The sequence below is a fragment of the Miniopterus natalensis genome, chromosome 19 (genome assembly GCF_054644295.1).
Source record: "Miniopterus natalensis isolate mMinNat1 chromosome 19, mMinNat1.hap1, whole genome shotgun sequence".
Classification (NCBI taxonomy): Eukaryota; Metazoa; Chordata; class Mammalia; order Chiroptera; family Miniopteridae; genus Miniopterus; species Miniopterus natalensis.
In genome coordinates, this window is record NC_142099.1 from 30,798,984 (window position 1) to 30,826,045 (window position 27,062).

At 49.7% G+C, this 27,062-nt stretch overlaps 1 protein-coding gene across 1 annotated transcript; it reads left to right on the forward strand.

Moving 5' to 3' along the window:
• The first annotated feature begins 7,552 nt into the window (after nucleotides 1-7,552).
• RAB7B (RAB7B, member RAS oncogene family) lies at nucleotides 7,553-25,607 on the forward strand. Its single transcript, XM_016215875.2, has 6 exons — nucleotides 7,553-7,640; nucleotides 13,715-13,783; nucleotides 14,294-14,420; nucleotides 15,114-15,329; nucleotides 20,431-20,556; nucleotides 25,514-25,607. The coding sequence occupies exons 2-6, from the start codon at nucleotides 13,731-13,733 to the stop codon at nucleotides 25,592-25,594; spliced, it is 603 nt and encodes a 200-aa protein (XP_016071361.1). The 5' UTR covers nucleotides 7,553-7,640; nucleotides 13,715-13,730; the 3' UTR covers nucleotides 25,595-25,607.
• The last annotated feature ends 1,455 nt before the right edge of the window (nucleotides 25,608-27,062 follow it).

Consider the following 27,062-nt stretch of genomic DNA (forward strand, 5'->3'; position numbering starts at 1 on the left):
TCTCACGGTCTGCCTCACCTCTCTCCTCTCTCCGACCCCTGCCCCTCTCACACCTAGGAGATGAATGCCTCTGTAGTCTATGGAGACAGCCCTCAGGTTGACATCTCTAAATAGTCATTGCAAAGCTATGACTTTTTCAAAATAACTCCTGTATCTTGTCTGGCGCTACCTAACCTGAGGTCTAGTCCTGCCACTCATTCAGTTACCTAACATGTTGATTGAGCCCTCTCTGGGTCCCAGTTCTTTAAGGGGAAAATTTTTTAAATGCCTGAGTCAGGAGCTTATATTTCACATTTTATTGGGAAGTTCAATTCAAAGAAAACAAAAGATGGAAAAAGGGAAGTGAGGAAGAGAGATAGGGGAATAAGTACTAGGGGTGAGTTTCCAAGCTGAGTACAGATTTTCAAGAGACACAGCTGTTGCTCAGTCCCCAGGACCTCCCCAGCAAGGCCCGGTGGAACGCACGCAGCTCAGAATGGTCCAGTGGCAGGGGAGTGAGGTGTGGGGCAAGTTTGAACTTCTAGCTGCTGGTTCCTTTTTCTCTTATCTTAGTCGGTCAGAGTTTGGCCTGTGGGCTGTTAGTCCCTGCACTGCTGATTCGTATTTCTGGCCTGTCAAGGAAGCTGCCTGGAAGCTAGGCCCCTGGGAGACCACCAGCGCCAGTTTCCTCTCCATTGGCTCCCTGCTTGCGGGCTCCTTTGCCAGGGAAACAGTCCAAGCCCTCCCCAGATATGAAGGGGAAGCAAGACAAGGGGCTGGGGCTGGGCTGGGGCTGGGTGGGGCTGGGTGGGGCTGGGGCTGGGGTTGGGGCTGGGGCTGGGGCTGGATGGGGTGGGGGGAGTCAGGGCCAAAGCACCAAGAAATTGTCTGGGGACAGAATCGTGAGCAAAACAGAGATTGCTTTCAGTGAGCTGTCATGCAAATGTCCTGCTGGTATATCAACCTCAGTGTAGACAAAACAGGAGCTCCGTAATCCCTTCCCATCTCACTGTTTCTCATCTCAGCTAGTGGCGTCACTGTCCCCTGGGTTATGCAGGCTCATTCCTCCATCTGCCTCACAGTCCCTCCCACTCCCCCAACACGCCCTCAGGTTCGATTACTATTTATTGTGAGCCCTCTAGATGCCAGAGGTGGGAAAATGAAGGATGTCTTGTTCCCCACAGCACCCAGCTCAGGCCTGGCACGCAGTAGGTTCTCTGGAATATCTGCTGAATGATTGAGCACGTCTGTGATTTAATCTGCATGACAGCCCTGTTGGTTAGATCACAAAATTGCATCTGTGGCTCGCTTCCTTGCCCCCACGTCCCTAGTCACTACCTCTCACCAGGAGCTCTAATTCTGGTCTCTCCTCCTTCCAGACACATTTCTGAAACTTGGCTCCAAGCAGTCCCTCCCCTGCTCCAAACTTCCCAATGGCTCCCACTGTGCACGCAATGAAATCCAAGCTGACCTGGCTTTCAGAGCTCTCCAGGGCCTTGCCTCAGTCTGACCTCCTGGCCTTCTCTCACATCTCTTCCACCCTGCACCCAACAGATCCACCCCCATTTTCTAACTTGCATACTTTTGCTCCCAGGACTCCTTCTACCCTGTTCACCAGAGGAGCACACTCCCCAAATGACCCCTTTTCAATGATTGTTAGGATTATAGTGAAGTGATGTTAGACACAGTGCTGAGAAAAAACAGGTTGAAACCTTGGTCCTGCGGGGTGCATGCTGTGCTGTGAGGTCGTCTCCCCTAACTTGGAGCCCATCCTGTGCACTGTCTCCTGCAGAGCAGAGATTCGGCAGCTCCTCTTGGCACCCCCAGGTCACTTCTTATATTGAGCCTGACTCCCACCTCCACTTACCACACACATGCACATGTTTAGATCCTTGCACACTTCAAGCTCTGATTCAAATCCCTCCTTTCCATAAAGCCTCTTCCTCCTCTAGAAATCTTCTAAATCCCCACAGCCCTTTCTTATACCATAAAGCCCACATTCCTTGTACCATTGCTTGCACCGTGTCTTACTTCCACTGATAAAATGCAAGTATTCATTTTGTGTTCCCCAAAGAGTCTGCCAGACTCAGATAATTAAATGACTGCATGTAGGGGGCAGGAAAGAAGGACATTCAATGAATGCAGCATCAGGGCCTCCCCGCAGGGTAGAGGCTGGTCACCATTCTCCACTGGAGCCCATGTCAGAGCAAGAACGGGAAGCTGCCGGCTCTTGATCCATGTGGACAGAGGAAGTGGGGACTGGAGTCTAAAGATGGTTAGTGACTTGGCTGCCAAAGGTGTTAATGATAGTTCTGCAAACATCCCCTGAAGGTGTAAGTTTCAGTCCCATGTTCAGAGGCTGTAAGGACTGAGGCTATCTCACTTCCCCTACCCAAAGTGTAATAGGCAGTTAGACATGAGCAGAGCAAGAATAATGAGCCAGGTACAGAAGGTCACCAGGGCAGGAAGCCCCAGGGCTTAGCAACAGGCAACACTGGGAAAACAAGGACCTCACCCCAAGGTAGCCTTTCCTCTCCCATGGCCATGCAGTTTAGACACCCTGAGCATTCCTCCCTAAAGATAACATCTAGGCCCCACTTGTATTTCAGCTCCAGGCCCAGAAAAGCAGCAAAACCAGACAAGCGACACTGTGGCTGCCTCAGGACCAGGTGCATTGAATAATGACCCCCTGCCCTGGTGCTGACCAATCAGCAGAGACCATGACATTGAAAGAGCTCACCAGAAAGCTGATGAATATTCTACTGAGACCCTCCCCTGAGACCTCCCTTAAGATTCCCACCTGCAAGAGAGAGATAAATATGCTCAGGACAAAAGACCCAGCTTGTCCTCTCCCCCAGGGGAGCACACCCACACCATTCTCTTCCCCTCCTTCTTTCCCCTAAGGGACACCTCGAGACTTGCAACCAGGGGAGCTATGGGCAGTGGCACCTCATCCCAGGCTAAACCCCTGAACCTGTCTCCAAGGCCCCCTTTTCTCTGGCTTCCCAGGGAGCCAAAGCAGCCCCGCCAGGGCTCTCCTGTTGCTTCTTCCATGCCAAGCCCTTCCTTGTGTCACTGTCCTAAGTGTGTGTTTGCCGTGGCCAGTAAATTCTTGCTTGCTTTGCTGCACTTTGCCTCTTGACCGAAATCTTCCCTTCAAGAAGACAAGAACCAACGTCTCACCAACTCTCCGGAAACATTTGATGCCATGACTCAGATTGTTTCGTCACTGGTAAGCCCGTCGTCCTCGCCACCTTGGCTTGAAGGACATGACTAACTGTGTCTTCTTCCTCCTTGCATTTTTGGGCTGGCCATGAGGTTTCTCTCTCTCTCTCTCTCTGAGGATTGCTACACTGTGCAGGCACAGGAAGAGCATTTAAAAGCTGTTAGGCTGCTGTGAAAGGATAGGTGAGTCAGGGACCGGGGAGGTTTGCACTGGGCACCCTGCCAACTGCCAGACAATGTCCATGCGCCCAGAAACATAAGGCTCTTGCCTGTGGCTGTCCGCTGTCAGGTTACTAGTTGCAGTGGAGAAAGGGGTCCTTGCCTGGAAGGATGCTCTTTTCTTCCCTTTCTCTTCCTTCCTTTGTGCCTAGAGTTGAAGTCAGAATTCAGGCTGACTTTCTTTGAGCTTTTTTTTTTTTTTTAGAAATCCTCAAAGTGGAGCTAGAGGTTAAGGGTTGAGAAGAACTTAGGCTACAGATAAAGGTAAAGATAACTAAGAACAAAGGGAAAAATGGATGGCTGGCCTTTAACTTTGGCTTTTCAATTGGAATTGCTTTCTGAGGGTCTGGACAAAACTTTTTAGCACATGAATGAGAAAGAGAGAGAGGGAGATATCGATTGGTTGCCTCCCTAACACTCCCCGACAGGGGCCGGGGGAGCAAGCCTGCAAATGAGGTACCTGCCCTCGGCTGGATCAAACCCTGGACCCTTCAGTCCTCAGGCCGACGCTCTAACCACTGAGCAAACTGGCGAGGGCGATCAGTTGCTATTCTTGTTGTGTTCATGCTAATAATCAGGCCATATTAAAACTAGAATTAATAAAGTAAATAAATTGGCCCTAATTTGGCTCTTTGATAAAAATGAGGGTGATTTTTAGGGGGGAAATTGTGTTTCAATAGACTCCATAATACACAGTTCTGGGTATTAGGCTGTAGTTCAGCTAATTATCTTCAAGGTTTTCACACATGATCTAACCTGAACTAGATCCTGAATTTTTCTAGTTTTCTTAAATATTTGACCTCAACTCTCCAAACTAATGTTTAATTTTTTCCCATCCTCTGAGTTGAAATTAAGAACTAAAATTCATTCCTTTTATCAGACCATTTGTCATCATCCTTGTCATTCTAGCTTTGGCTCCGATAATACAGAAATTTGTGACACAGTTTGTCTCCACCAGGTTACAGGCCCTACTCAGGAGATACCGCCCCCAGACACCATCACAACCCCCTTCTGCCCAGGCCTCATTGATCCTCTAGCAGACAGCAGGATTTCTTGGCTCAAAAGGAAAGCATCGTCCCTCTTTGGCAGGAAGCAGCTACAGAAGAGACCTTTTTTCTGAAAGAATTCAGAATCCAGATTCTTGAGGGGAGAATGTCATAGGCAGTTAGACAGATGGAGCAGAGGAACAATGATGGGCCAGGTACAGAAGGTCACCAGGGCAGGAAGCCCCAGGGGCTTAGCAACAGGCAACACTGGGAAAACAAGGACCTCACCCCAAGGTAGCTTTTCCTCCCCCAGCATATCACCGGTCATGCAGTTTAGATGCCCTGAGCATTCCTCCCTAAAGATAACATCTAGGCCCCACTTGTATTTCAGCTCCAGGCCCAGAAAAGCAGCAAAACCAGACAAGTGACACTGTGGCTGCCTCAGGACCAGGTGCATTGAATAATGACCCCCTGCCCTGGTGCTGACCAATCAGCAGAGACCACAACCCTGAAAGAGCTCACTGGAAAGCTGATGAATATTCTACTGAGACCCTCCCCTGAGACCTCCCCTAAGATTCCCACCTGCAAGAGAGAGATAAATATGCTCAGGACAAAAGACCCAGCTTGTCCTCTCCCCCAGGGGAGCACACCCACACCATTCTCTTTCCCTCCTTCTTTCCCCTAAGGGACACCTCAGACTTGCAACCAGGGGAGCAACGGGCAGTGGCACCTCATCCTTGGCTAACCCCCTGAACCTGTCTCCAAGGCTCCCTTTTCTCTGCCTTCCCAGGGAGCCAAAGCAGCCCCGCCAGGGCTCTCCTGTTGCTTCTTCCATGCCAAGCGCTTCCTTGTGTCACTGTCCTAAGTGTGTGTTTGCCATGGCCAGTAAATTCTTGCTTGCTTTGCTGCACTTTGCCTCTTGACCGAAATCTTCCCTTCAAGAAGGTAAGAAGACAAGGAGAAGCAGGCCCTGTGGCAACTATTACATGTTCCCAGAAATAGGCTCACATGTATTTCTATAGCTCTAGAGGCTCTCATGTTCTCTCTCTCTCTCTCTCTCTCTCTGTCTCACACACACACACACACACACATACACACATGTTTAAAACCTGGTCTCAGAAAAGTGTAAGAGTGGGGGGTGGGGATTCTAAAGGGCAACAATTTAAGAACAATTGGGCAGGCATAAATCAGCGATTGTCCTGAGGGTGGACCGATTCACCCTTTCCCAAGTAAGCAACATAGAATATTTGGGGGAAACATGCTATGGAGTTTTTCCAACTACAGTGGAATATTATTAAATATTAAAGTCCAATATTACACTTTATGAAAATCACTGCACCTCCCTCCCTCCAGGATATTTGTTAATTAGAACAAGAAAATGACCCTCAAACCGGAGCTCGTACTCCATCAAAAACTCCACACCAGGGCCTGTACCTGGCACTGTGGCTGAGTGTCAGGTTCAAGGTTGTTAGCTCTGCCCTTGAGGAATGTGTAGTCTAGCTGATAAAATAGACATAGACTGTAGCAATGAGGCAGAATCAGACTCCCATTGGACACAAGGAAGAACATTTTGACAGTAAAGATTATTAAACAAAGGAATGGGCCACCAAGGAGGGAAAATCCCGTCTCAGAAGGAATGGGGGTTGGAAGGGTACATCAATTGCATTGAGCCTTAAAGGGATCCCTTGGGATCTGGTGACCCACTTAATTTGGCCATGTCTAAACTCACTTTATTCCCTCTTTAATCAGTGGTTGAGCGTCGACCTAGGATCCAGGTGATCAGGGTTCAATTCCCTGTCAGGGCACATGCCCAGGTTGTGGGCTCAATCCCCAGTCGGGGGCATGCAGGAGGCAGCCGATCAATGATTCTCTCATCATTCATGTTTCTATCTCACTCTCTCCCTTTCCTTTTCTCTCTCTGAAATCAATAAAGATATATTTTTTAAAAAATAAAATAAAATGGAGTCACTATAGTCAAGCTGCTCAATTACTAAAATCAAGTAGGTTGAGGCATGAGGCAACAATTCTATTCTTGTTTTAACAACCTGGGAACTTAAGCTTTTGAATTTGCTAGTCCTGCATCAGTCTCTGGATATACATCAAACCTCCAGAGAACCCTCTGATTACCCCCGAGGACTGAGGAAAGAATGTCCATGTGTCCAGGCCACCTGACTTCCGTTACCGTCTGAGAAGATTACCCCCTGAGACCAATCCAGAGGCTAAGAGTGCTGGACTGATTCTTCTCAAGAATGTGCTTTCTACTATAAGAACTGTTAGCTTTCCTTTCTTCTTTAGAACACTCTAGGTATTGCCTACTTATGTTTCCAGTTTGCAAACCCTGAGACCCTTGAACAAATCTCTATCATTCATTATCTCTAGCCAAAGCCTCCAGACTCTTTTTGAGTTTGTTTGTTTGACAGGTCTGCCAACCATAGTTACCCAAAGCATGGTTCCAGGAGGCTCAAGGAGATACCAAAATTAAGCTCGCGCTAAAAGCATTTTAAATTGCTGTAGTCTCCTAACTACTTCAAGTTGGGTCACACATCCTCATCTGAGAGGCCAGGAAGATGCCAGGACTTGCCTCCCACACGTCTGGGGGGTGTGTGTGTGTGTGTGTGTGTGTGTGTGTGTGTGTGTGCTGATGGGGTATGAGGTGGTGTGTATACAGGGCAAAGCCTCAAGGCCAGAACCTCCCCTGACCAGGCTGGTGGTGGGACCAAATCTACTCCACATGTGAGTCTAATACTTCAACAAACAAAAAGGCCTCTTTGCTGGGTGGCTTTCAGCAGCAGAAGCAGAAGTTCCTGAAACCAGCCAGAGGCTTTCTTTGGTGCCCACAAAGGCATGATACCTTCCAGGTCCTCCCGCCCACAGACCTCCCCCCTCAAGCCTTCCATTCCTCATTCCTCCCGGGGACAGAGTTCCCGTGAACTAATTCTCACAGGGCCCCGAATCCAGTCCGCTCTGAAGCCTAGCTTTTCCATTCCACCCACCCGCTCCACCCACACAGCTGAGGTCACCCAGCCCAGCCTCTTTTGCAACCTTCCCAAGTCTGTGCATGAGAGGGAGAGGAGGAAAACTCCGAAGGAAGTGACTTGGCCTCAACAAACTCTTTTTTGCTCCAAAGCCTTTTGCTCCGACCCAGCTGAGACTTGATCTAAGAGGAGACCCCCCAGACTCATAGGGAACTCCCGCCTGCCCTCGGAGGCCGGATGCTAAGCAGCCACAGCTGTAAGTACCTTGGAAGTTTTTTGGGTTCTTCTGCCTGTCCTAGCAGCCCCCAGAGGTGTTTGTGTTTTGGTGGGGAGGAGTGGAGGCAGGGCACACAAGGATGAGGCTTAGAACCTGGCAGCTGAGGGCTTAGATCCAGCCCAAAGACCCTCACACGGGAGGAGCTCCCAGGGCATGGCAGCAAGCCAGGCAGAAAAGACTCCCAGCCCAGCCCAGGGAACTGGGGCCCAGCTCGGGGCTCTGCACAGGCCAACGCAGCTGCTGGGACAGTCAGAGGAAGGACAGCCAGGAACTGGAGTCTTTCGAGAGGGCTGAGCCCTGGTAGCACCAGGAGTCCCCTTGACACATCAACAGGGTACCTTCTAGGATGGAACCGTCTCATCCTACAGGTCTCATCAGGAGGGGGGAAGCCCTGGAGTAGGAAATGTTCCTCTTGTTCTAAGTCATAAGTATGTCTCTTAGCACAGCTCTGCAATGCTAGGCGAGCCAATGAACAGAGTCAGGCAGACCTGGGTTCTAGTCTCAGCTTGCCTCAGGAATCTACTGGGCTATGATGGCATTTTGTAAATTGCAGAGTACCCTGTAATTGCTAGGCACTATGTATCAATAAAAATAATCTATTTGGGCTTACCTATCAATCCCCCAGCACACAAGTCGCATGGAGAGAGTACCTCGTCTGTGCCCTCAGCCATACATAGTGCCGATGCGTAGTAGGCCTACAGTACATGTCCTGGGTAAATGGACAGATAGATGGATGATGAATGGGCGGATCAATGGAGATGGAGGGAAGGATAAGAGATGGATGAATGAACAGAAGGATGGACAAATGGCTGGCTGGCTGGAGATGGATGGATAAATGGATTGGATGGGTGATTGGATAAATGGATGGGTGACTATTTATTGCAGACTCAGTATTCCCGGCATGGGTCAGGCTCTTTGGAGGGATACAGAGAGGTGTGAGGCACTGTCCTGCCCTCTGGGCACTGCCAGTCCACTTCGGGAGACAGGACTAAGGCTCCCAAAGAACAAAGAACAGGAGCGCTGAGCCTCCTGAAGCCAGAACTGTTGGTGCACTTCTCGGAGGGAGCAGGTCTAGACCTGCTAGGATTTAGGTGGATCAGACAGAGTTGTGAGTCTCCCTGGGATAGCCTCTTCTCAAAGACAAACTTTACTCCCAAGATTGTAAATCCCATTATATTTTAATGTGGATACGTTGTCATTTTCCAAGGCATGGGAGCAGGGAGGGGAGGCACTGAAAGGGGCGTGAGGTAATACATGGAGGGTGGGAGACTTTGCCCTCTTCAGAATTCTCCTCTCCCCTTCCTCACTGGTCTCCCTCATCCCCTCTCCTTGTCAGCAGAAATGACACCTCACCCAACACAAACAGGGCAGAAGATTGTGCCCGAGTCCTGCTTGGCGCCAGTGGGATGGGAAGAGAAGGGAAGTGGGAATGTGAGAACAGAGGAGGTCCGAGAGCTCTTACATGACTGTCCCCAAGACCCAGGGCTTTTATTTTTATTTTTGTGAGGGGCATCAACTCAGCCTTCCTTACCCCCAGGGCTGAGCTACACTATAGCTTTGGCGGATGGACAGGGCCAGGGCTCCAGGCTTAGATGTGCTTCCAGGCAAGAGGGGGTGAAGAGTTAGTCACCTGCGCTGGAGAGCAGTGGCCTGAGATCCCGCTCTGTGTGGACCTGAGCTGGCTGGAGCCAGGGCCCTGCATTCCAAACCTGCTCCTCCCTGTAACTTAACAATGGAGGGTGATGACAGCCCGGCCTATAGGATGCCCGGGTTTGAAGGAACGGAGTGATCTGAATGGGTGGGAGGAGGCTCGAAAGGACAACTTTTTGCCAAAGCCCAGCCAAAGGAGAGCACAGAGTGCATGGAAAGCCACCGTTTGAAATCTGGGCATGCCCCCTTGGTGAGCCCAGCCAGGGTCTACCCCCAAGCTGCCCTTCCTTGCCACTGACAGTCCTGGTCACCTTCTTGTTTCTGCCAGTTATCCTGGGCCCAAGGTCCAGGCTGTTTGAAACAGCAGCCTCAGCAAGGTCTTGGCCTTCTGGGAGTGGGGTTGGGGGATCTGCAGTGTCAGCACACTTTCAGGGCACCTCAGGGGAAGGGGACCAGGGTGGGGTGGGGCAAGGGGAGCTCAGAGTCAAGGCTGAGGTGAGTTACAAGGATCTGGAGGAGAAAAGAGTCAAGTAAAACTCAAAGAGAAGACTTTGAACCTCAGAAGGGCTGGCATGGAATGGAGCATTTTGTGTGCCTGCCCCCCGACCCCCTGCCCCAGGAAAAATTCACCCTGAGTGAGGGGAAGAAGCTCTATGGAGGCAGGTCTGGCTCCATCTTTCCATGAATGTGGCAGAGATGGCTTAAGTACGGGGCAGGAGACTGAACTAGATGTCCTTCCTATAGTGTGCTGGAGCAGGCTCCGCTTGGAGTTTGAATCAAGCCGTGGTGGGAATATTTATACCCTAGAAAGTGGCAGGCACAGCAAATCTGCCTCCTCCTCAAACCGCCCCCCACCCCACCCAGTTAACCATTTATCTGGGTCTTCCCCAATTTGGGGAGCCAGTTCTGCTATAAGAACATGACACATGCCACCCTGCAGAATAAGCCACAGGCATGAGTGATGTCCATTTTACCCACGAGGGAACAGACTCAGCAGCGTTAAGTAACCCAAGGTATATATAGCAGTGGGATGAGAACTCTTGGTTCCCAAACTCATGATCGCTCCACGGGACTAGGTGGCCTCCCTCTCCTGCCCAGGCACAAAATGATTCGTCCTGTCAGGAAGTCACACTCAGATGACTTTGGACTGCCATCCACCCATGTGCTCTATTTAAAGAAATGTCTTTATTTGACATTTTTTAATTACAGCAACTTAGGCTTGTGTAATAAATATTAATATAAGACATATAAAATAAAACAATAGCTCTAGCTTCTACTCTACCTTTCCCCACCTCCTAGTAATTATTCAGTGTGTCTATCCATAGCTTTCTGTGTATTTACAGGACAAGCATAAATATAATATCAAACATACAGTCACACATATAAGGTTGTTGTTTGTTTTTATACATTTGGGATCATACTATACAAAATGTTCTTTTTTAACTTAAATTATCATCATATCTGTCTGCTTCATTACTTCACTCTCTCTCAGAGTATGAATGGATTATAATTTATGTAGAGTGTCTTACTGATGGATATTTAGATCACAGGAATGCTTTTCAGCAATCATCTTTGTACAAATTTGTGTTTGAGTATACATGTATTCTGTAGGATAGGTTTCTAGAATTAGAACCTAAGTATGCACCTATTAAGTTTTGATATTGTCAAATTGCCCTCCAAGACTCTGACAGTTCATTATCTATCAACAATATACAAGAGTTTTACTCCCTCACACTTGCCAACACTAAATATTATCACTAATCTTTTTTAATTTTTGCCACTCCAGTAGGTGAATAAAGTAGTATTTTAAAATTTACATGTCCTTGAAAATTAGTAAGGCTGAGTTATCTTTTCAAAGCTTACTACTAATCATTTACGAGACTTCTGCTGGATTAGCTCATTTCTTTATGCTGTATGCTCTTTGGTTATCTGTGGCCTGCTCTGCACACAGCGGATTTTGGTTCTGCTGTACGTAACACACGGTTTTCCCTTCTTACGCTGCACCGGCCAAGCCCGCACCACCAGGCCCTCCAGCCTCTCTGACAGGGCACCGAGTGGCAGGGGGTGTGATCCTCATGCTAGGTTTGCAGAAGGCAGTCTAGGTGTGTGGGCTCTGGAGTTAGGCCTGGATTCAGCTCCCAGCTCCAAATCCAGGTTCTACCCCTTGTGGGCGATGTCCTTAGAGATGAACCACCTAACTTCCCTAGACATCTGTTTCTTCACTAGTAAAATAGACAGGATAATAGTGTCAAGCCCACAGGCTACTTTTTGGGTGCTAGTAGTCACAAAATAGCTAATATTTCTTGAGCCCTTAATTTGTACCAGTAAATGTATTATAATGATGTATTGTTATATGGTTTAACTGTGTTATACTAGTGTATTAATTTATTTAAGCTTGTAATGGTATGCATATTGTTTATTTGCATATTTACAAAGCCCTCTCACAGTGCTGGGAAATAAATGTTAGCTTACCGAGTGAGCCTCATCTCATGGCAGAATGGCCATCAACACGTCTCCCTGCCCCTCGGTCCTCCCACGACCACTCCAGCTCCACAGCCTCTGTTCCCTCCAACCCCACTGTACCTCTTGTCACTTTGGCTGCCTTTCTTTCAATCTCCTCCAACTCTGCTAGGGCCTTGTTAGACTCACCAAGCCTGAGCCCAGTGCCCTGGATCCTGTCCACACTTGTTCTATGAGTCTGAGCTCAGAAGGTGGGGAGGCAACAAGGCGCAGCTGGTTCACGTGCTACCTGTGTGGCCCTGGGTGAGTCACCAGTGACTTGGCTTCTCTGAGCCACAGCTGTAAGCATCTCACAGGGCTCTTGGGAGGATTCCCTAAGCTCCACAGAGGATGCAGAGCAGCCCCTTGCAGGTTTCTTTCCACACTTCCCTCTGCCTCCTTTTCATTCTGACTCCCTTTCTAAGGCCCAGTATTGGCTCTGAAGCTATGTTAGCACGTGTACCAAAGCCTGAATTCCTGCAGCACTTTCTCTGTGCCTCTGTTGGGACTCTTGACACTTTCTCTCTGGTGTAACTGCTCAGTCCCTGTCCTTTCTACCCTGGTGGCTCCCTGGTTGGAGGGTGAGGAGTCTTGTTTGCTTCATCTGTGTGCTCGTCCAGTGTCCAATGCAGGGCTTTGCATAGAGTAGACATGTGGACACTTGTTGAATGAATCTATGAACCACCGAGAAGACCTGTTGCCCACCACGCCAATCTAGCCCTGCTGGGTAGAAGGTCCAGTGCCACCAACTCTGGCTCCTGGGACAAACAGCTCTGAGCAAAGCCTCAATTCACCTTTGAGCCATGGAACAGCTCATGGAGGGACATTAATAATCCTAGGCCTCTAAGGGTTTTATTTTAACTTTGCACTAACTAGGCATGCCCAGGCAAAATTTTGGTGGCCCAGTGAGTTACAACTCCGATAGATAAAGCATTTGTCAACCAGAAGGGACCTTGAGTCTTTGGGGCCCAACTGGGTCATTCTTTAATTGGAAAGCCAAGACTCAGAGAAGGCAAGTGACTGGTCCAAGGTCACACAGTGGCAAAGTGATAACTAGAACATCCAATGCCTTAGGACATCCAATTCAGAGCTTTTTCCAAGTAGCAGGGGAAGCTCAAGCTGGTCAGCCTTTGACTCTTCAACCACTTTCCCACATTATTATAATATGCTCAAAATTCCATTTTAATGACTGTTTCATAGTTCATTGTGTGCCCTGATTTTTTTAATCACTTCTTTACTGTTGGATGTTTATGAATAATCCTATGAAGAACATTTTTGAACAAGAATCTTTGCCCAAATTTCGGATTATTTCCTTAGGACAAATTCCTGGTAAGTGGAGAGCGGGAACATGCTTAAGACTCTCACTACTTGCTGCCAAGTAGCTTTCCAGAAACATGTACCAATTACAACCCCACCAGCTGCCTCAAAGAAGAGCCTTTGATTCTGCAACTGCAGCAACACCTCTGGGTGGGGGAGGGGCACTCTTTCATCCAAAGCCTCTTGGGTAGTCTTGACAATGGACCCCTTGTCCTGCCCCCCTTTCCTCTTCCCATACCGCTCTCCATTCCTGGCTCCAAGCTTCCCTGTCTGCGAGGCCTCTGTCCAGTCCCCTCCGGCCTTCCTGGCACTCCAGGCTGCCTCTGAGATCAGGGCTGGTAGAGCTGAAAGGTGAGAGATGCACCTGTCTTGGGGGGTCACCGCCCTTCCAGCCTCGGAAAAGCCCCCAGGGGAAGTGAGGAAGAGACTGTGTGAGGGTGGCTGAGTCATCCACCTGTGAACCCACCCAGGTCCTCGGCCTAAGGCAGTGACCTGCACACCTCGGAGGAGAACGTAGAGGCCAGCCTCAGTGCCAACAGCCAAAGGGGACTCTGAGCAGCATGTGGGTGACTTCTGTTTCCCTGCAGGCTCTGAAGCCCCTCCATGAATCCCAGGAAGAAGGTGGATTTGAAGCTCATCATCATTGGGGCCCTGGGGTAAGTAAGCCAAGCTCGGCTTGGGGCTGGGGCTGAGAAGCAGACCCCTAGTCAAGGACAGTGAGACCTCCGGGACATGTTTCTACCTCCCATGGGTACCTTTCTGACTCAAGTTGGCACTAGGGAGGGCATCCCACCCAAGTAAGGGAGCTCAGTAGGAGAAAGAGGCTGGGAGTCAGGCTACCTGGTTTCTGGTCCAAGCTCTGTGTTAACAAACCACTTAGCATCTATCCGCCTTCCCACCTCCTGCCATGTACAGGGGAGACCTGACCATTGCTTTGGGGCACCCAGCTCTCTTCAAACCTCTCTGCTCACTTTGACTGGCTCCTACTTCTAGAAACGATTCCTTAGTCCCTTGTGATCCTTAGACCACAAATGTTAGAAATTCAGAATCTCAGGGAGAAACAGTGGTGAGGGGGGCGTGGTAAGATTTTAAGAATGGTATGGATGTGTGTGTGTATGTGTGTGTGTGTATATGTGTGTTCACACGTGTCTGGGGGTTTTCCTCAGTGTAGGAAAGACCTCCCTCCTCCACCAATATGTGCACAAGACCTTTTACGAGGATTACCAGACCACACTGGGGGCCAGTATCCTCTCCAAGATTATCATACTGGATGACACAACTTTGAAGCTGCAGGTGAGCAGCCTCCCTTTCTCTCTTCAACATTCATTCCTAAAAATCACCCCACATGCTCTGGACAGCCACTCACAGCAATGTGTACCAGGAGCTAGAATGGTTTGAGCCAACACCAGCAAACTTCAGCTAATGACTAAATCTGGTCCACCACCTGTTTTTATAAATAAAGTTTTTTGGCCCACAGCCATGCTCACTTGTTTACTGATGGTCTATGGCTGCTTGCACACTAGAGCAGGAATCATTGAGTAGTTGCAACAGACAGTATGGTCTGCAAAGCCTAAAATATTTACTATGTCACCCTTTACAGAAGAAAAAAATTTTAAATGCTGATCTCTGATCTAGAAGGATGAGCTTAAATCCAGGAGTTGGGGGGTCTTACTTCTAGTCTCAGGTCCCTGGAAAAGTTGGCCAGTGGCCTTGGCAAATCACTCCCAAGGTCCAAATCTATCAGCTGGGAATAACAATACCTGTCCTGATGGCTAGGGGAAAACAAGAGCTCAGATGTGGAAGAACTCTTGGACACTGAATGCGAGTGCCAAGACATGTAGTGTCAAGGGCGATAGGGTCAAGGCACCTGTGCCAGGGCTGCCTGCTCCCTACCCAGAAATGGGAGCTTTGACATGACATGATCCAGTTGGGCCAAACCTCCAGCCATTCATCACAGCCCCATGGGACGGCTTCTTCTTCCTCCAGATCTGGGACACAGGTGGCCAGGAGCGGTTCCGCTCCATGGTGTCCACATTCTACAAAGGCTCCGATGGCTGCATCTTGGCTTTCGATGTCACTGACCTGGAGTCCTTTGAAGCCCTGGATACCTGGCGGAGTGATGTTCTGGCCAAAATCATTCCAGTGGAGCAGTCCTACCCCATGGTCGTGCTGGGGAACAAGATCGATCTGGCAGACCGGCAGGTACCATTCATTCATTCATTCACCCAACACTATGTGAGCACCGACTGTATGCCAGACACTGTGTTAGACCCAACACATACAGGGCTGAATCACACACAGTCCTTGCCTTAAAAATTTTACAATCTAGTAGTGGATAGAGACACTCTAAAGGGTAATTATGATACAATATGGTCAATGCAATGACAGAGATAGACCTTGGAAATTTGGAGACCACAGTGAATGTGCATGTACTATGGCCAAGATCTAGAAAGGGCTTCCTATAGTAGGTGGCTTCCAGGCTGATAAAACAGCATGGGTAAAGGAGAGAAATAGCATGATATGAACTGAGAATTGAAGAAAATTTTGTCTAGAGTCAGGGAATAGAAGAATTAAGGCATCAGAGACAGGCAGGCAGAATCTGAATTAACCTGTAGAACAGTATTCTTAGCCAGGGAAAGTAGCATATATTTTTTATTAGCTTAAGCATACTTTGGGTCATGTGACTAACCACAGGGTGGCTTGTCTGTTCCATGGCAGCAGTGACCCCCGCTTTGTGTAGGTGTTCAGTGCGGCAGGGTCAAATAGAGCCCTTTCATCGTTGCCTATTAATGGGAAGAGACTAGATGTAGACTTCATTTGTAAAAGATGCTCTGGGTCCCTCAGATGCATGTCAGACACAAATCCCTGTAGCTACCATAACTCCAGGGGTCGAATGATGAGCTTTCCAAGTGGCCTCCTTGAAGCCCTTTTTGGGGTGGAAGTGAGACTTTGCCTGTTCTCCCTCCTGTGGGGGGGGGGCCTGCACCCACAACACAACTCTCTCCAAAGAAGTCCTTTCTACCCCTCCTTTTCCATCTTTTGATATCTGTGCTGTGCATTTTGGAGTCACCTAACAGATCCTTGGTCATGAACCTTTGGAAATATACGAGGTCAGGGGGCCTTCTGTCTCCCCGCCCACCTTATATCTGGCATCTATCAAATTGAAGGGCGTCCCCAAAGCTTCCATTTTAATTAACATCCTACTTCATACACCTGTAGATCGTAGGGTGGGACGTTGAGGGAGTTCAAGACTGAGTCTGACTCTTTCTCAGTGAAATAAGAGGCATCATCTTCTTGAGAGGGAACCAAGTAGGAGTTTTAAGAACGATGGTGAATCTTCAAGTTACTCTGGAGAGAAACCGGTGAAGAAGCTAATTGAAGACAAAGACAAGAATTGATGGGTGACACTCAGGGCTTAGCTGGAGGACACCAGGAGTGGGAGGCGGAGTCTGTGTTGTGTTTTTCTTCAACATCCCTGTGTGGGGTAGGAGCCAGGAACGAAGGACCTGGGACTAAGGTTCTTCCAGACAAGAGTAGCTCAAGGATAGGGCTTCCACCTCTGCGAAGTGGAAGAGCAGGGCAGAAGGAATGAGGCCCCAGGGCGAGGTGGAGAGGAAGCCTCAGGGACCCCAGGCGTTCAATGAACAAGGCTACTGGCAGGGTGGGCAGTGCAGGCGAAGGGTGGAGGGGCCCAGCCCGAGCTTGGGTGGGGGCATGAGCTTTGATCTCCAGGGAGAGGGAGATAAAGGCTTGAAAGAAGCAGTAAAGCCCCAGGCAAGCCCAGCCCCATCTCTGGGACGTGTGTCCTCAGTCAGTTCAGCTTCTTCATCTGTGAACTAGAGACCAGACACAGATTTCAGGGGGTTGTGCGAGGGTTGAATAAAAGATGCCTCTAAAGCATGTGTTGAGCTTGATAAATGGTAGGGGCGGTCATCTTCATTCTCTCCAAGGCAGGGCTGGGGGACCCGGGAGCGTCTCCTACTCGATAAAAGGAACATAAGTGTTTAAAACTCTGCTGCTAAGGTTTGAGAGGAAGAAAAAGTTCCCGAGATGGATGGGGGTGCTGGTTGCACAACCATGTGAATGTACTTAATGCCCTTCAACTGTGCACTTAAATATAGTTAAAATGGTAAATTGTACGTTTATGTATATTTTACCACAATAAAAAATATATATATTGCCAGAGTGATTTTAAAGAAATTACTGACCTAGGTTTTTTTAAAATCCTTACTCTTTCTAGAGAAGGTAATAGAGTGAGAACAATATTTGTTTAAAAGAACAGCTCTGCTAGCATCTATGCTGCAAGGGATTTACTCACTAGCTTGTGAATTCTTTGCTCTAAGTTCAGGTAGGCAATTTTTGACTTAACCACTGATTCGTAATGTTGGGATTAAGTTTTCTAAAAAGTATTCTTTATTTTTGGTAGTGGTTTAAGATATATTTGACACTCTTATTTTAACACATATAATTGATCATTTTAAATGTATATGAGATGGAAAAGCATCATAAATAAAATTATATAAACTAGACTGATTTTTGTCAAGCTTTTGGCCTCTGAACAACCATCAAAATTGTACAGGAGTCCTGGCTGAGGTGGCTTAGTTGATTAGAGCGTCATCCAGGGCACCAGAGGGCCCTGGGTTCAATCTCCGATCAGGGCACGTGTGGGAGGCAACCAATTGATGTTTCTCTCTCACATCGATGCTTGCTCTCTCTCTCTCCCTCTTCCTTCCTCTCTCTCTAAAGTCAATAAAAACATATTCTCAGGTGAAGACTAAAAAAAACTTGTAACAAGAGAAGTAGAATGTTAGTAGTATATTGTCAGCCAGAAGCAAAATTAATAGAAGTAACACTTCCAAAATTTTTATACTTCCCTTGTCCCCAAGTATCAGAGCCTGAGTTCATTTCTGCAGAGTCTAAGATATAAATAACCAGCATTTTATAAATAAATAAAAACAGGTCGATTTTAAAAATTATGAAACTGTAACTGGAATTGGAAGAGGCAAGTGAAAAGTTTCTTCCCAGGCCAGCTTTCTGAGGTTCAGTGAGAGAGGTGATAGGAATACCAAAAAAAAAATGTTAATTTGCAACATAATCTCCACTGATATTTTGGAGTTGTGTATTTAATCATTGCAGGTAAACAGAACAGAGAAAGAGTGAGGAAAAGGAAATTAAATATCTGTCATAACCCAGTCACTGTCCAGCAGGAGAGAAGGGACAGCTGAGATCAGGCAGCTAGAGTTGTGAACTTGTCTTCCTAGCTCTGTCACTGGGTGGCCTGGGGCACCAATCCTGGCTTCTGCCATTAAAGATAAAGACTCTCCCTGCCTGCTGGAGAGGCGGAGGCCTTGACTTCATTGCACTTCAATTCCCACTGCAACTCCCGAGTACCAATGACGAGCCCAGGAAAATGTCCATGACCTGGTGGGTGTGGGGGGCTAGGCTGGGAGAGGGGGTGGGAAATAAAGAAGGGAGGAGCAATCCAAAAAGTAAGTGGGGTCCTTGCCCTCAAAGACTTTAAAAGATACAAAGCCTATATTATTGTATGTCAACTGTAATTGAAAAATAAAAAATTATCTTTCAGAAAGATACAAAGCCCTTTGTGTTCCTAAGATGCCATCTGGGTATAATGTGCTGATTTCTAATGAGCATTTATTTGCATGTCACTAGCGAGGACAACGGTAATCAGTAGCCTGGCCGTCCTTGTTTCTTCCCCCACATATAGTTCCGGATTTTCCCCGAGCTGTGAGGCTTCTCCTTGGTGACTCACCAAGTCCTCGGTATCTGTGCTCCACAGGAGGGAGCACTCGTGGCCAATTCTGGGGTCCCTATTCCCAAAGGCAGGAGGATCTTAGAAATCAGAGGCTAAGACCAGGGCCTGGGGTTTTTCCCTGCTCTACTCAAGTTCAGCAGCAACCAGGAGACTGACTGGGCAGAGCCTGGATGTGGGGTGTAGAAGTCATCTGGGCTCCCCAAAAGGCAGGTTGCTTAGCCAACCCCAGTCTCCACCCTCCAGTGCTAGGTAGTAGGCCTCACAATGCCAGAGCAATGCTGGAGGGACAACAGAGGCATGTGAAAGAGCCCTGAGCCCTGTGCCCTGATGCCACTCCTGAGACCAGGGGAGCAAAGACCAAAGAGAAAAGGGACAGCATGGTGCCTTTCATCTCAACAAGATAAACTCCCAGAACCTGCAGGAGCAAGGGAGAAAACTTGATGCGGGCAGTCTTTGATCTCCCCCTGCTGTGCTGTGTTCTGGGAGAGGGCAGAAGGTCCTTTCTCCATGTGAAAAGCCTTGTCTCCCTTAAATAAAATGAAGTAATGGTTATAAAGTCCCAAGCACAGCCAATGTCCAATACGTGGTCATTTTCCCCTCCCTGAAAGAATTAGACATTAAACTCAGTGTTCCCGATGTCTCTGGGAGTAACCCGCAGTGCAGCCGGGACATTGCCCAGTCCAGCAGCCTCTCATGCGATCAGCCACTGGCACGTGGGTGGTGATGTGCCCATTCGGCCTCCACTGAGCGGCTCACGGCTCCAGGCCAAGCGCTAAAAAGGCTCTGACCCTGAACTCAAGGAACCTGCAGTCCAGTGGGAGGGACAGAAAAGCAGCCCAGTTCTCATGCCGTGTCCTGCACTGGGCAGCTCAGGTGCCGTGCAAGCGCTGAACTGGGGCTTCATCCGAACCGCCTTTCACAGCCGCGTGATCTGAGGCAAGTCCCTGAGCCTCTCTGAGCCTCAGCGTTCTTATGTCACAGGGTTATTGAGGATTAGATAAGTTAATATGACAAGATATCTAACACAGTGTCTGGCCTATAGGAGCTTATCAACTGTCCCTAGGACTCTACCCTGGAAAAAAGGGTTAGCAGGGGCCTGAGTTTCTGCCCAGCAGCAGGCCTCCTGGGTCAGCGAGCCCAAGGGAAGAGAGCCTTCTGTCCCTGGCCAGTGTCCGTCACGTCCATCCCCTTTTGAAGGGACTGGACAAGGAGCCAATGGCAGGAGGAAGCTCCCAGGGTAGGCCCTCAGAAGGCAGCACAGTGCAGTGGGCTCTAATTCGGCCACGCCTGCTCAGCCCCAACACTCATAGCAAATTCTTTCATTCTCTAGTCCTCAGTTTCCGCATCTGGAAAATGGAGCCACAATAGCCACCTCATAAATTGATGTTACGAAATAACGTGTAAAGTTACGGACACAGGGAAGGTTCTCAGCAAATGGGAGTGGTGGAACAACAGTGTGAGGATGGGACAATAGCAGAGCTGGTGGTGGTGGTGACACAGAAACAGTGATCGTTTCTGCCCTTCATCCAGGTGCCACAGGAGGTAGCCCAAGGCTGGTGTAAAGAGAAGAACATTCCCTACTTTGAAGTCAGTGCCAAGAATGACATCAACGTGGTACAAGCCTTCGAGATGCTGGCCAGCCAAGCTCTGTTCAGGGTGAGTGGCTGGTGGCCTCACTTGGCCCAGCTGCCCCTAGGATGGGGGAACTCCCGAGCTTCCAGAAAAGAACACATTGGGCACAGGCAGGGATGTGGGTGGAGCAGGATTGCTCGTCTTAATTAATGAGCTGCTGAATGGGCTCAACAGGACTCCAACTCTGGGGCCACAGGATGCCAGAGGTACCAAGCTACTTTAGAGTGTCTAGTCGGTGGTCCCTCCAACTGGCTGATATCAAAGTCATTTGTGGAGTTTCTAAAAAAAATACCACCCTGTGCCCCACCCCCAGAGGTTCTAATTAGTAGGGGTTTGAGAAGTGATTAATTCAGTCCTCCTGAGTGGGAGAGACGCCCCATGGTGCCAAGCATTTGTCCAAGTAGAACATCAAACCTGCAGGAATTGCTGACATTTTCCGATCAAAAGGATGGATAAATGCAGGCCCCAGGTGTGACCATTCTATAAGCATGTGTTGAGCGTGTCATGTGTGCCAGGCACTGCACAGGGCTTGGGGGCCCCTCGCTCTCATGGGGAGACAGATAAGCGCCTGAGGTTTCAGTATAGGTATTGTAAGGTGGGGTAGGACTTGGTGATGGGACCCCAGAGTAGGGCACACAGCCAGCACTCTGGGAGGAGGGGAAAGAGAAGGGAGGAAGATCAGAGAGGGCTGCCTGGAAGCAGCATCGAAGTTTTAAGGCCACTCTGATGTGGAGTCTGGCAACTCTGAAGGGGGCCCGTGAAAGATTAGCGTGGGGAGGGGCTCAGCTTGTTCCCTTACCCTGCCACATTTAATCAAGGTGGGCTTCTGAGAAGAGGGGAGGTCGTTGCAGCAGTGATTTTGAATTAAGGAAATGAGTAAATGAGGATGGGAGATTGGAGGCTTGTCTGGCCTGCTCAGCCAGCTGCCTGGAGAAGAGCAGGTCAGGACCAGCCTGGAGGTGTTCATGACGGAGAGGCGGCTGCCACCTCTAGCAGCTGCCCGGGGGAAGGCCCAAGCTGCCCTCTTTACGCCTCGGAGCCTCAGTCTCAGGGTTTGCCTCCGGGGCTATTCTTACGGTTCCCCTCCCAGCCCCAGCACCCACTGTCCCATAAAGGGAGGGAAAGGGCCGGCCATTTCTAGGCACGGCCGAGAAGTGTGGTTTATTACACAGCCCGTGAAGCTGGCTCCTAAAATACAGAAGTGCCTGCTCGTGCCACCGCCCTGGAAGGCAGAGGAATGCTCCTTGACTTTGCACAGTGATACGATAAACGACCCTCCACAGACAGTGCAGTGGAGCAACCATCGGCCCACAAGCAGTGTCCGTGTGAGGTTGGCAGCTGTCTTTTCTGGAGAAGGACTATCCTTTATTCTTGAAGTTATGTCCTTCCTGCTGTGTCACTTTTGTGATGTGGTCTTAGTAGATGGCAGCCTGTCTTCTTGGTATTTTTTAACACCCTACTTGGCAAAAGAATAGGTTGGCAGCCCCATGTCAGTCCCTCATCTTAATGGGGGAAATTTTCTGGTGAGAAGTCTGAAAGTCAGTGTGGTGTCTGCAGTCAGGCTGACCTGGATTTCATTCCTGCCCTGGTGGACCACTGAGCAAGACGCGTGACTTCTCTGAGCCTCAGTTTCCTCATCTGTAAAATGGAAATAATTCAATCCCATGGACATTTCTTACATTGTCAGGCTAGGGCTGGAGGTATGCGCCTCAGTGTCCCCATGGTAAGGCAGAGGGGTAGTCACAGAAAGACTGTCATGGAGTGAAATGAGTGCCACAGGGGGAGCAGGGGGAGGCACTGAGGGAACCCCGAGGCACTGGTGGTGAGATTGGGCAAGGGTGTCTACCCAAGGAGTGGCATGTGAGAGGTGTTGAAAGACGATTTGCAATTTGCAGATGGACATGGTTGGCCACTGTGGTACAAGCAGGAGTGGCAGAGGGTGGAGAGAAGGGCATGGCCAGAGGCCCAGGCAGGAATCCATGGGGCTTATATGAGGAACCAACTGAGGGTTTTGTCTGTAAGAGAAAGAAGCGTGGCATGGAGGGAAGGGGGCGTGGGGCCATGGCGAGTAACGAAGCCCACAAGGTCAACAGCACCAGATCAAGAAGGCCCAGTGGCCCCAGCCCGGACCTCAGACTTCTATGCTCTTCCAAAGCAGAAGGCCCCTGCTTCCCAGAGCACACTGCTGGGCCCCCAGGGTACACAGGGGCCAGCCTGGACCTCAAAGCCCAGCAGGGCATATCTGGGCACATCTTTCTACGGTGCCTACACTACTCAGAAATTTAGAGGAGGAACATTTTCACATTAAAACAAACATACCTAGTAGGGCATAGAATGTAAAATTCACATGGATTTTTTAAGGTGAAACTGGTTCTTTCAAATCTGTATTTTAAGGTCAGATGAGAATTTTTGAAGACATTTTTCTCCAAGGACCTCTCTCTCCACTCCTTCCCAGGGAAGTCCTGTGCTCATTCACTCTGGCCCAAAATGTTTCCAGAAGATGTGAGAGGTGCTGCTGGAATAGAGAGGGAAGCCCCAGACTAGGGTGCAAGGAGCCGGGGCCCTGAAGCTAGAGAGACCTGCCTGTAAACCCTGGCTCGCTGTGCTCTTAAGGAAGTCATGCAGCCTCCATAAGCCACAGCTTCCCTCCCTTTAAAGTACAAATAACAATGTCTTCCTCATGGGGATGTTGCAGGGGCTAAATAAAATAGTCTGGTAGCAGAGAGAAGGCATTAAATAAAAAGTAGCTATTTTTAAATGAGAGCTATATGTAAGGGTTTTCAGCAGGGCGTTTCATGCTGCAGAGAGGATGGGCTCTATGGGTGGCTGAGAAGCTACTGCAACAGTCCAGGCACGAGCGGATGGAGATGGTGACAGGGTGTAAAAGAAACTTTGGAGGGAGGACCATCAGGGGTTGATGATGGGAGAATGCAGGAGAGAAGGAACCAGGAGCTGTTAAGGTTGATCACCAGGTTTCTAGCTTGGCAAACAGAGGAACGATTGATTAGGGATGCTCTGGACCAAGACAGAGAAGAGAAGGGAAAGCAGGAGCATGACAGGGGGCAGGCGAAATTCGGTCCGTTGGAGCATGTGGCAGTCAAGGGTCCTTGAAGTGTGTGAGTCCTGCAGTGAACTCTGGATGGAAAGAGCAGTTTGCAAGTAGAGCGCCTTCAGAATAGGTACTCGGTTAACATTTTGAGAGGAAAAAGGTAGGAAGTTACTTTAGTGTCCCGCTCTGGCCACTTTCAAGAATTAGGGTATTTATTCCAAAATAGACTAAGAATGCCCTTATGATCAAGAAGGACACCCACCTATTTGGGGAGATTTGGGATGACGGGTTTTGATCTCACCAAGTTGGCAGTACCATCCTTGCTGGGCTGGCCAGGCCTGGCTCCAGCAGCATGCGTGGGCTACAGCGTGGAGGCCCAGTTCCCTTCGGGCCAGTTGGAGAAAGACAAACTGTCCTGTCCAGGAGGGAAGCAGGTGTGCACGCTGAGGCTACAGCACCTTCACGAGATGCCCAGGATGCAGGATGCAAAGGCAGGGCCATGGGGGCAACCAGGCTCAGAGGGACAGGCGCCCCTAATTACATCCACTGAAGTGGTGTGCACATTTGGATACTGTGAGTGACTTTACAGTTTGCCAAGGGGACCAGGGCCTGGAGAAAAAAGTTACACAGAAATCCTAATTATGGCCTGCCCACTACTTAGAAGTTTTACAGGAAATCCAAGGGGCGAGATAATGCCTTTATCGAGTGAACTGGTGTCATAAGTGGGAAGTGCCCAGGGTGGACTTGGACCTGGGAGGCTGCGAATATCACTGGGTGAGGAGAACTGGAGTGAAGAGCTCAGCGTTGCCAGTGTGGCTGAGGGAGTTTCTCACACCTTCCTGAGGCAGCACTCGTCTGTCCCTAGAACAAAGTGCAGAGGATCTCAGAAAGCCGCAGCTTCTCCGGGCACTCAGAACCCCTTCCCAAAGGCTGGCAGTGTGCACAAGGCAGCCTGCGGGCTCTGGGGTCCCAGTGGGCCTGGCGTGGACATGAGGGTGGGTCACAGCAGGCCCTGCCCCTGGGGACAAAAGACCGGATTTTTAAAATTCCTGATCCCAACCAAGGTCTCTTTGGCTTACATGGTGAGAGAGGGGTCAGGAAAGGACCACAGTAAGAGAATCCTGTCTTGCTGGGAGAAACGGATCATCCCATGTAAAAGGGGCTTAAATAGTAACGTTCTGCTCCTCCCTGTGCCTCATGTGAGGTCCAGAAATGTCAGGATTTTCACTGCAATTAGCTCAGTGGAGTGAGTGGGGCCCACGCACAGCAGAGGGGCCCGCTGGAGGACCGGACAATGCCCAGGTCTGCGTAGGCCCGAGCCCCCGCCCCAGGCCTGGGCGGTGCTGGGGTGGCACTGAGAAGTGGCCAGCTTGTCAGACTGAAGAGGGGACTTTTTCTGGATGGAGTCAGGACAAGAGAGTTTGGGAGGGTGGGCAGACAGGGGAAAAGGCCCAGTAGAATTGCTGAGTCTATTTAGGAAGCCTTCCTGAACATGGGAAAAACAGGACTGACAGGAGGGTGGGGGAGGGTGGGAGGTTACCACGGTGCAAGAAGGTTGGGGTGTGCAGATGTTTGCGGGGAGAGGTCTCCGGCAGAAATGAGGAGTAGTCTGTCATCATCTCTGCTGAGGCCACATGTCACCTCAGTTGTCCCCTCTAGAGAATGGAAAGTTATGGGACCTGGTTAGAGGTGAGGAGACCTGGGTCCCTGACCCAGCCACCCAACTGCTCTGGGTTCCTGGAAGACCCTAGAGGAGGTGAGGAAGAAAGAGGGTGAGGAGCCCAGTGGGTCCCTCCTCTGGGCCTCAGTTTCCCAACAGCACAATGAAGAAGGGACAAAAAGCCTGAACACTGTCGGCTGTTAGGAGACAGAGGGCAAGTGACTCTCTTTGCCCCTCAGATGTGAACGCTGACTTCTCCTTTCCTTCCCCAGTATCAAAACATCTTAGAGAATTACCTCACAGACTCCATCAAGCTCTCACCAGACGACCAGTCCAGGAGTAGATGCTGCTGACCTCCCAGACTCCCTCTCTGGACACCAGAGACCCAGAGTGCCCTGGGCCTGGTCATCTCAGGCACCACCAGCCCCACCACCTGCCCAGGCTTGGCCCAGGCTCTGTGGCAGAGCCCCTGGTTTCCTTGGGTCTGTGCTGGGCCCAGAATCAGAGGGCAGCCCCTCCCCCAGGCTGAGCGAAGTGAGCACAGGGCTGGGTCCTCAGGAGTCCTGATGAAACTCAGAATGTCACAGTTAAATCCTGGCCTGGAGGAGTCACAGTTTCCCCGCTGGCTCCAGCTTTCCTGCCACCGCCTTCCCCAAACACACTCCTGCTCCAGAATGCTCATCTCTGCAGACAGGCAGCGCTCTGGAGTCCTGTGGACTGGCTGTCCTGGCCCACGCCACCCAACCCACAAAGCCACAGCACAGCTCTGGACAAGGGTGCAGCTCAGCCTCACTCAGGAATCAGGGTCAGGAAGCGAGGGACTGGACCTCACATAAGGGCCTACCTCCACCTGTGGCACAGCTGCCCAGTCCTGGGACACCCTTCTGTCCCCTCAGCGTATAGGACTGAAGGACCCCAGAAAAAGCCACCAGCGATGGGATCATTGCTACTTGTTGATGCTCAGGCAGCTCCCATAAATCTCTCTGAGCCTCAGCTTGTTCACCTGTCAAATGGGAATGGCATATGCCCCGCCCACATCAGAGTGTGATTTTGAGGACCATCCCTCTGCCCAAATGTCAGTTACTCTTGTTGATACGTATTTATTTATCCTTTCATCAAGTGTTTTTGAGCATCTACTATGTATCATGCACTGAGGTCCAGTGAAAAAGGAAATAGACAAGGATTCTGTTTTCCTGGACCCTACATTCTGGTTAGGGAGAGAGACAACAAAGAATTTACACAGGTATTTTCAAAGAGTAAGTAAGTGCTTCAACAAAATGAAACAAGGCAATGGGATACAGAGGGACGGGAGCTGGGGTTGGGTGCTGTTTCAGACAAAGTAGTCCAGGAGGGCTTCCCTGAGGAGGTAATATTTGGCTTGAGGGCTAGAAAATGAGAGAGGGCCTGCCACCTGAGATCAGGGAGAACATTCCGGGGAGACAGAGCAGCAAGGGTCAAGGCCCCGAGGCGAAGATAAGCTTGCTGTGCTCTGGGAGCAGCGAAAGGACATTCAGTCGCCTGAGCACTGAAAGCTGCTGTCCCTGAGACAGCGGAGGGAACCCCGCCTCCTGGATGGTTCCTTGATCCTCTGCGGACTGGCCACCAGAGAGCAGCAGTGTCCTTCTCGCTCAGGCTGAGCAGACAGTGGCTGCTCCAAGGACACTTGAAGAGCAGGCTCTGGATAGGCGGGTGCTTCAAGATTCGTGGGTCAGAAGAATCCCAGTTTCTTAAGCTTAGTAAGAAATGGGAAAAGCTGCAACATCAATGATTCAAGCAAGAAATCCACATAAGTGACAAACGCTAGAATGAGGGGCCTGGAGA

Excerpts from the sequence above, each read along its gene's own strand:
- RAB7B (XM_016215875.2), top strand. The coding sequence starts at position 13,731 with ATGAATCCCAGGAAGAAGGTGGATTTGAAGCTCATCATCATTGGGGCC. Across the intron at positions 14,421-15,113 it reads ACACAACTTTGAAGCTGCAG|ATCTGGGACACAGGTGGCCA; the intron begins GTGAGCAGCCTC and ends TTCTTCCTCCAG. Across the intron at positions 15,330-20,430 it reads TCGATCTGGCAGACCGGCAG|GTGCCACAGGAGGTAGCCCA; the intron begins GTACCATTCATT and ends CCCTTCATCCAG.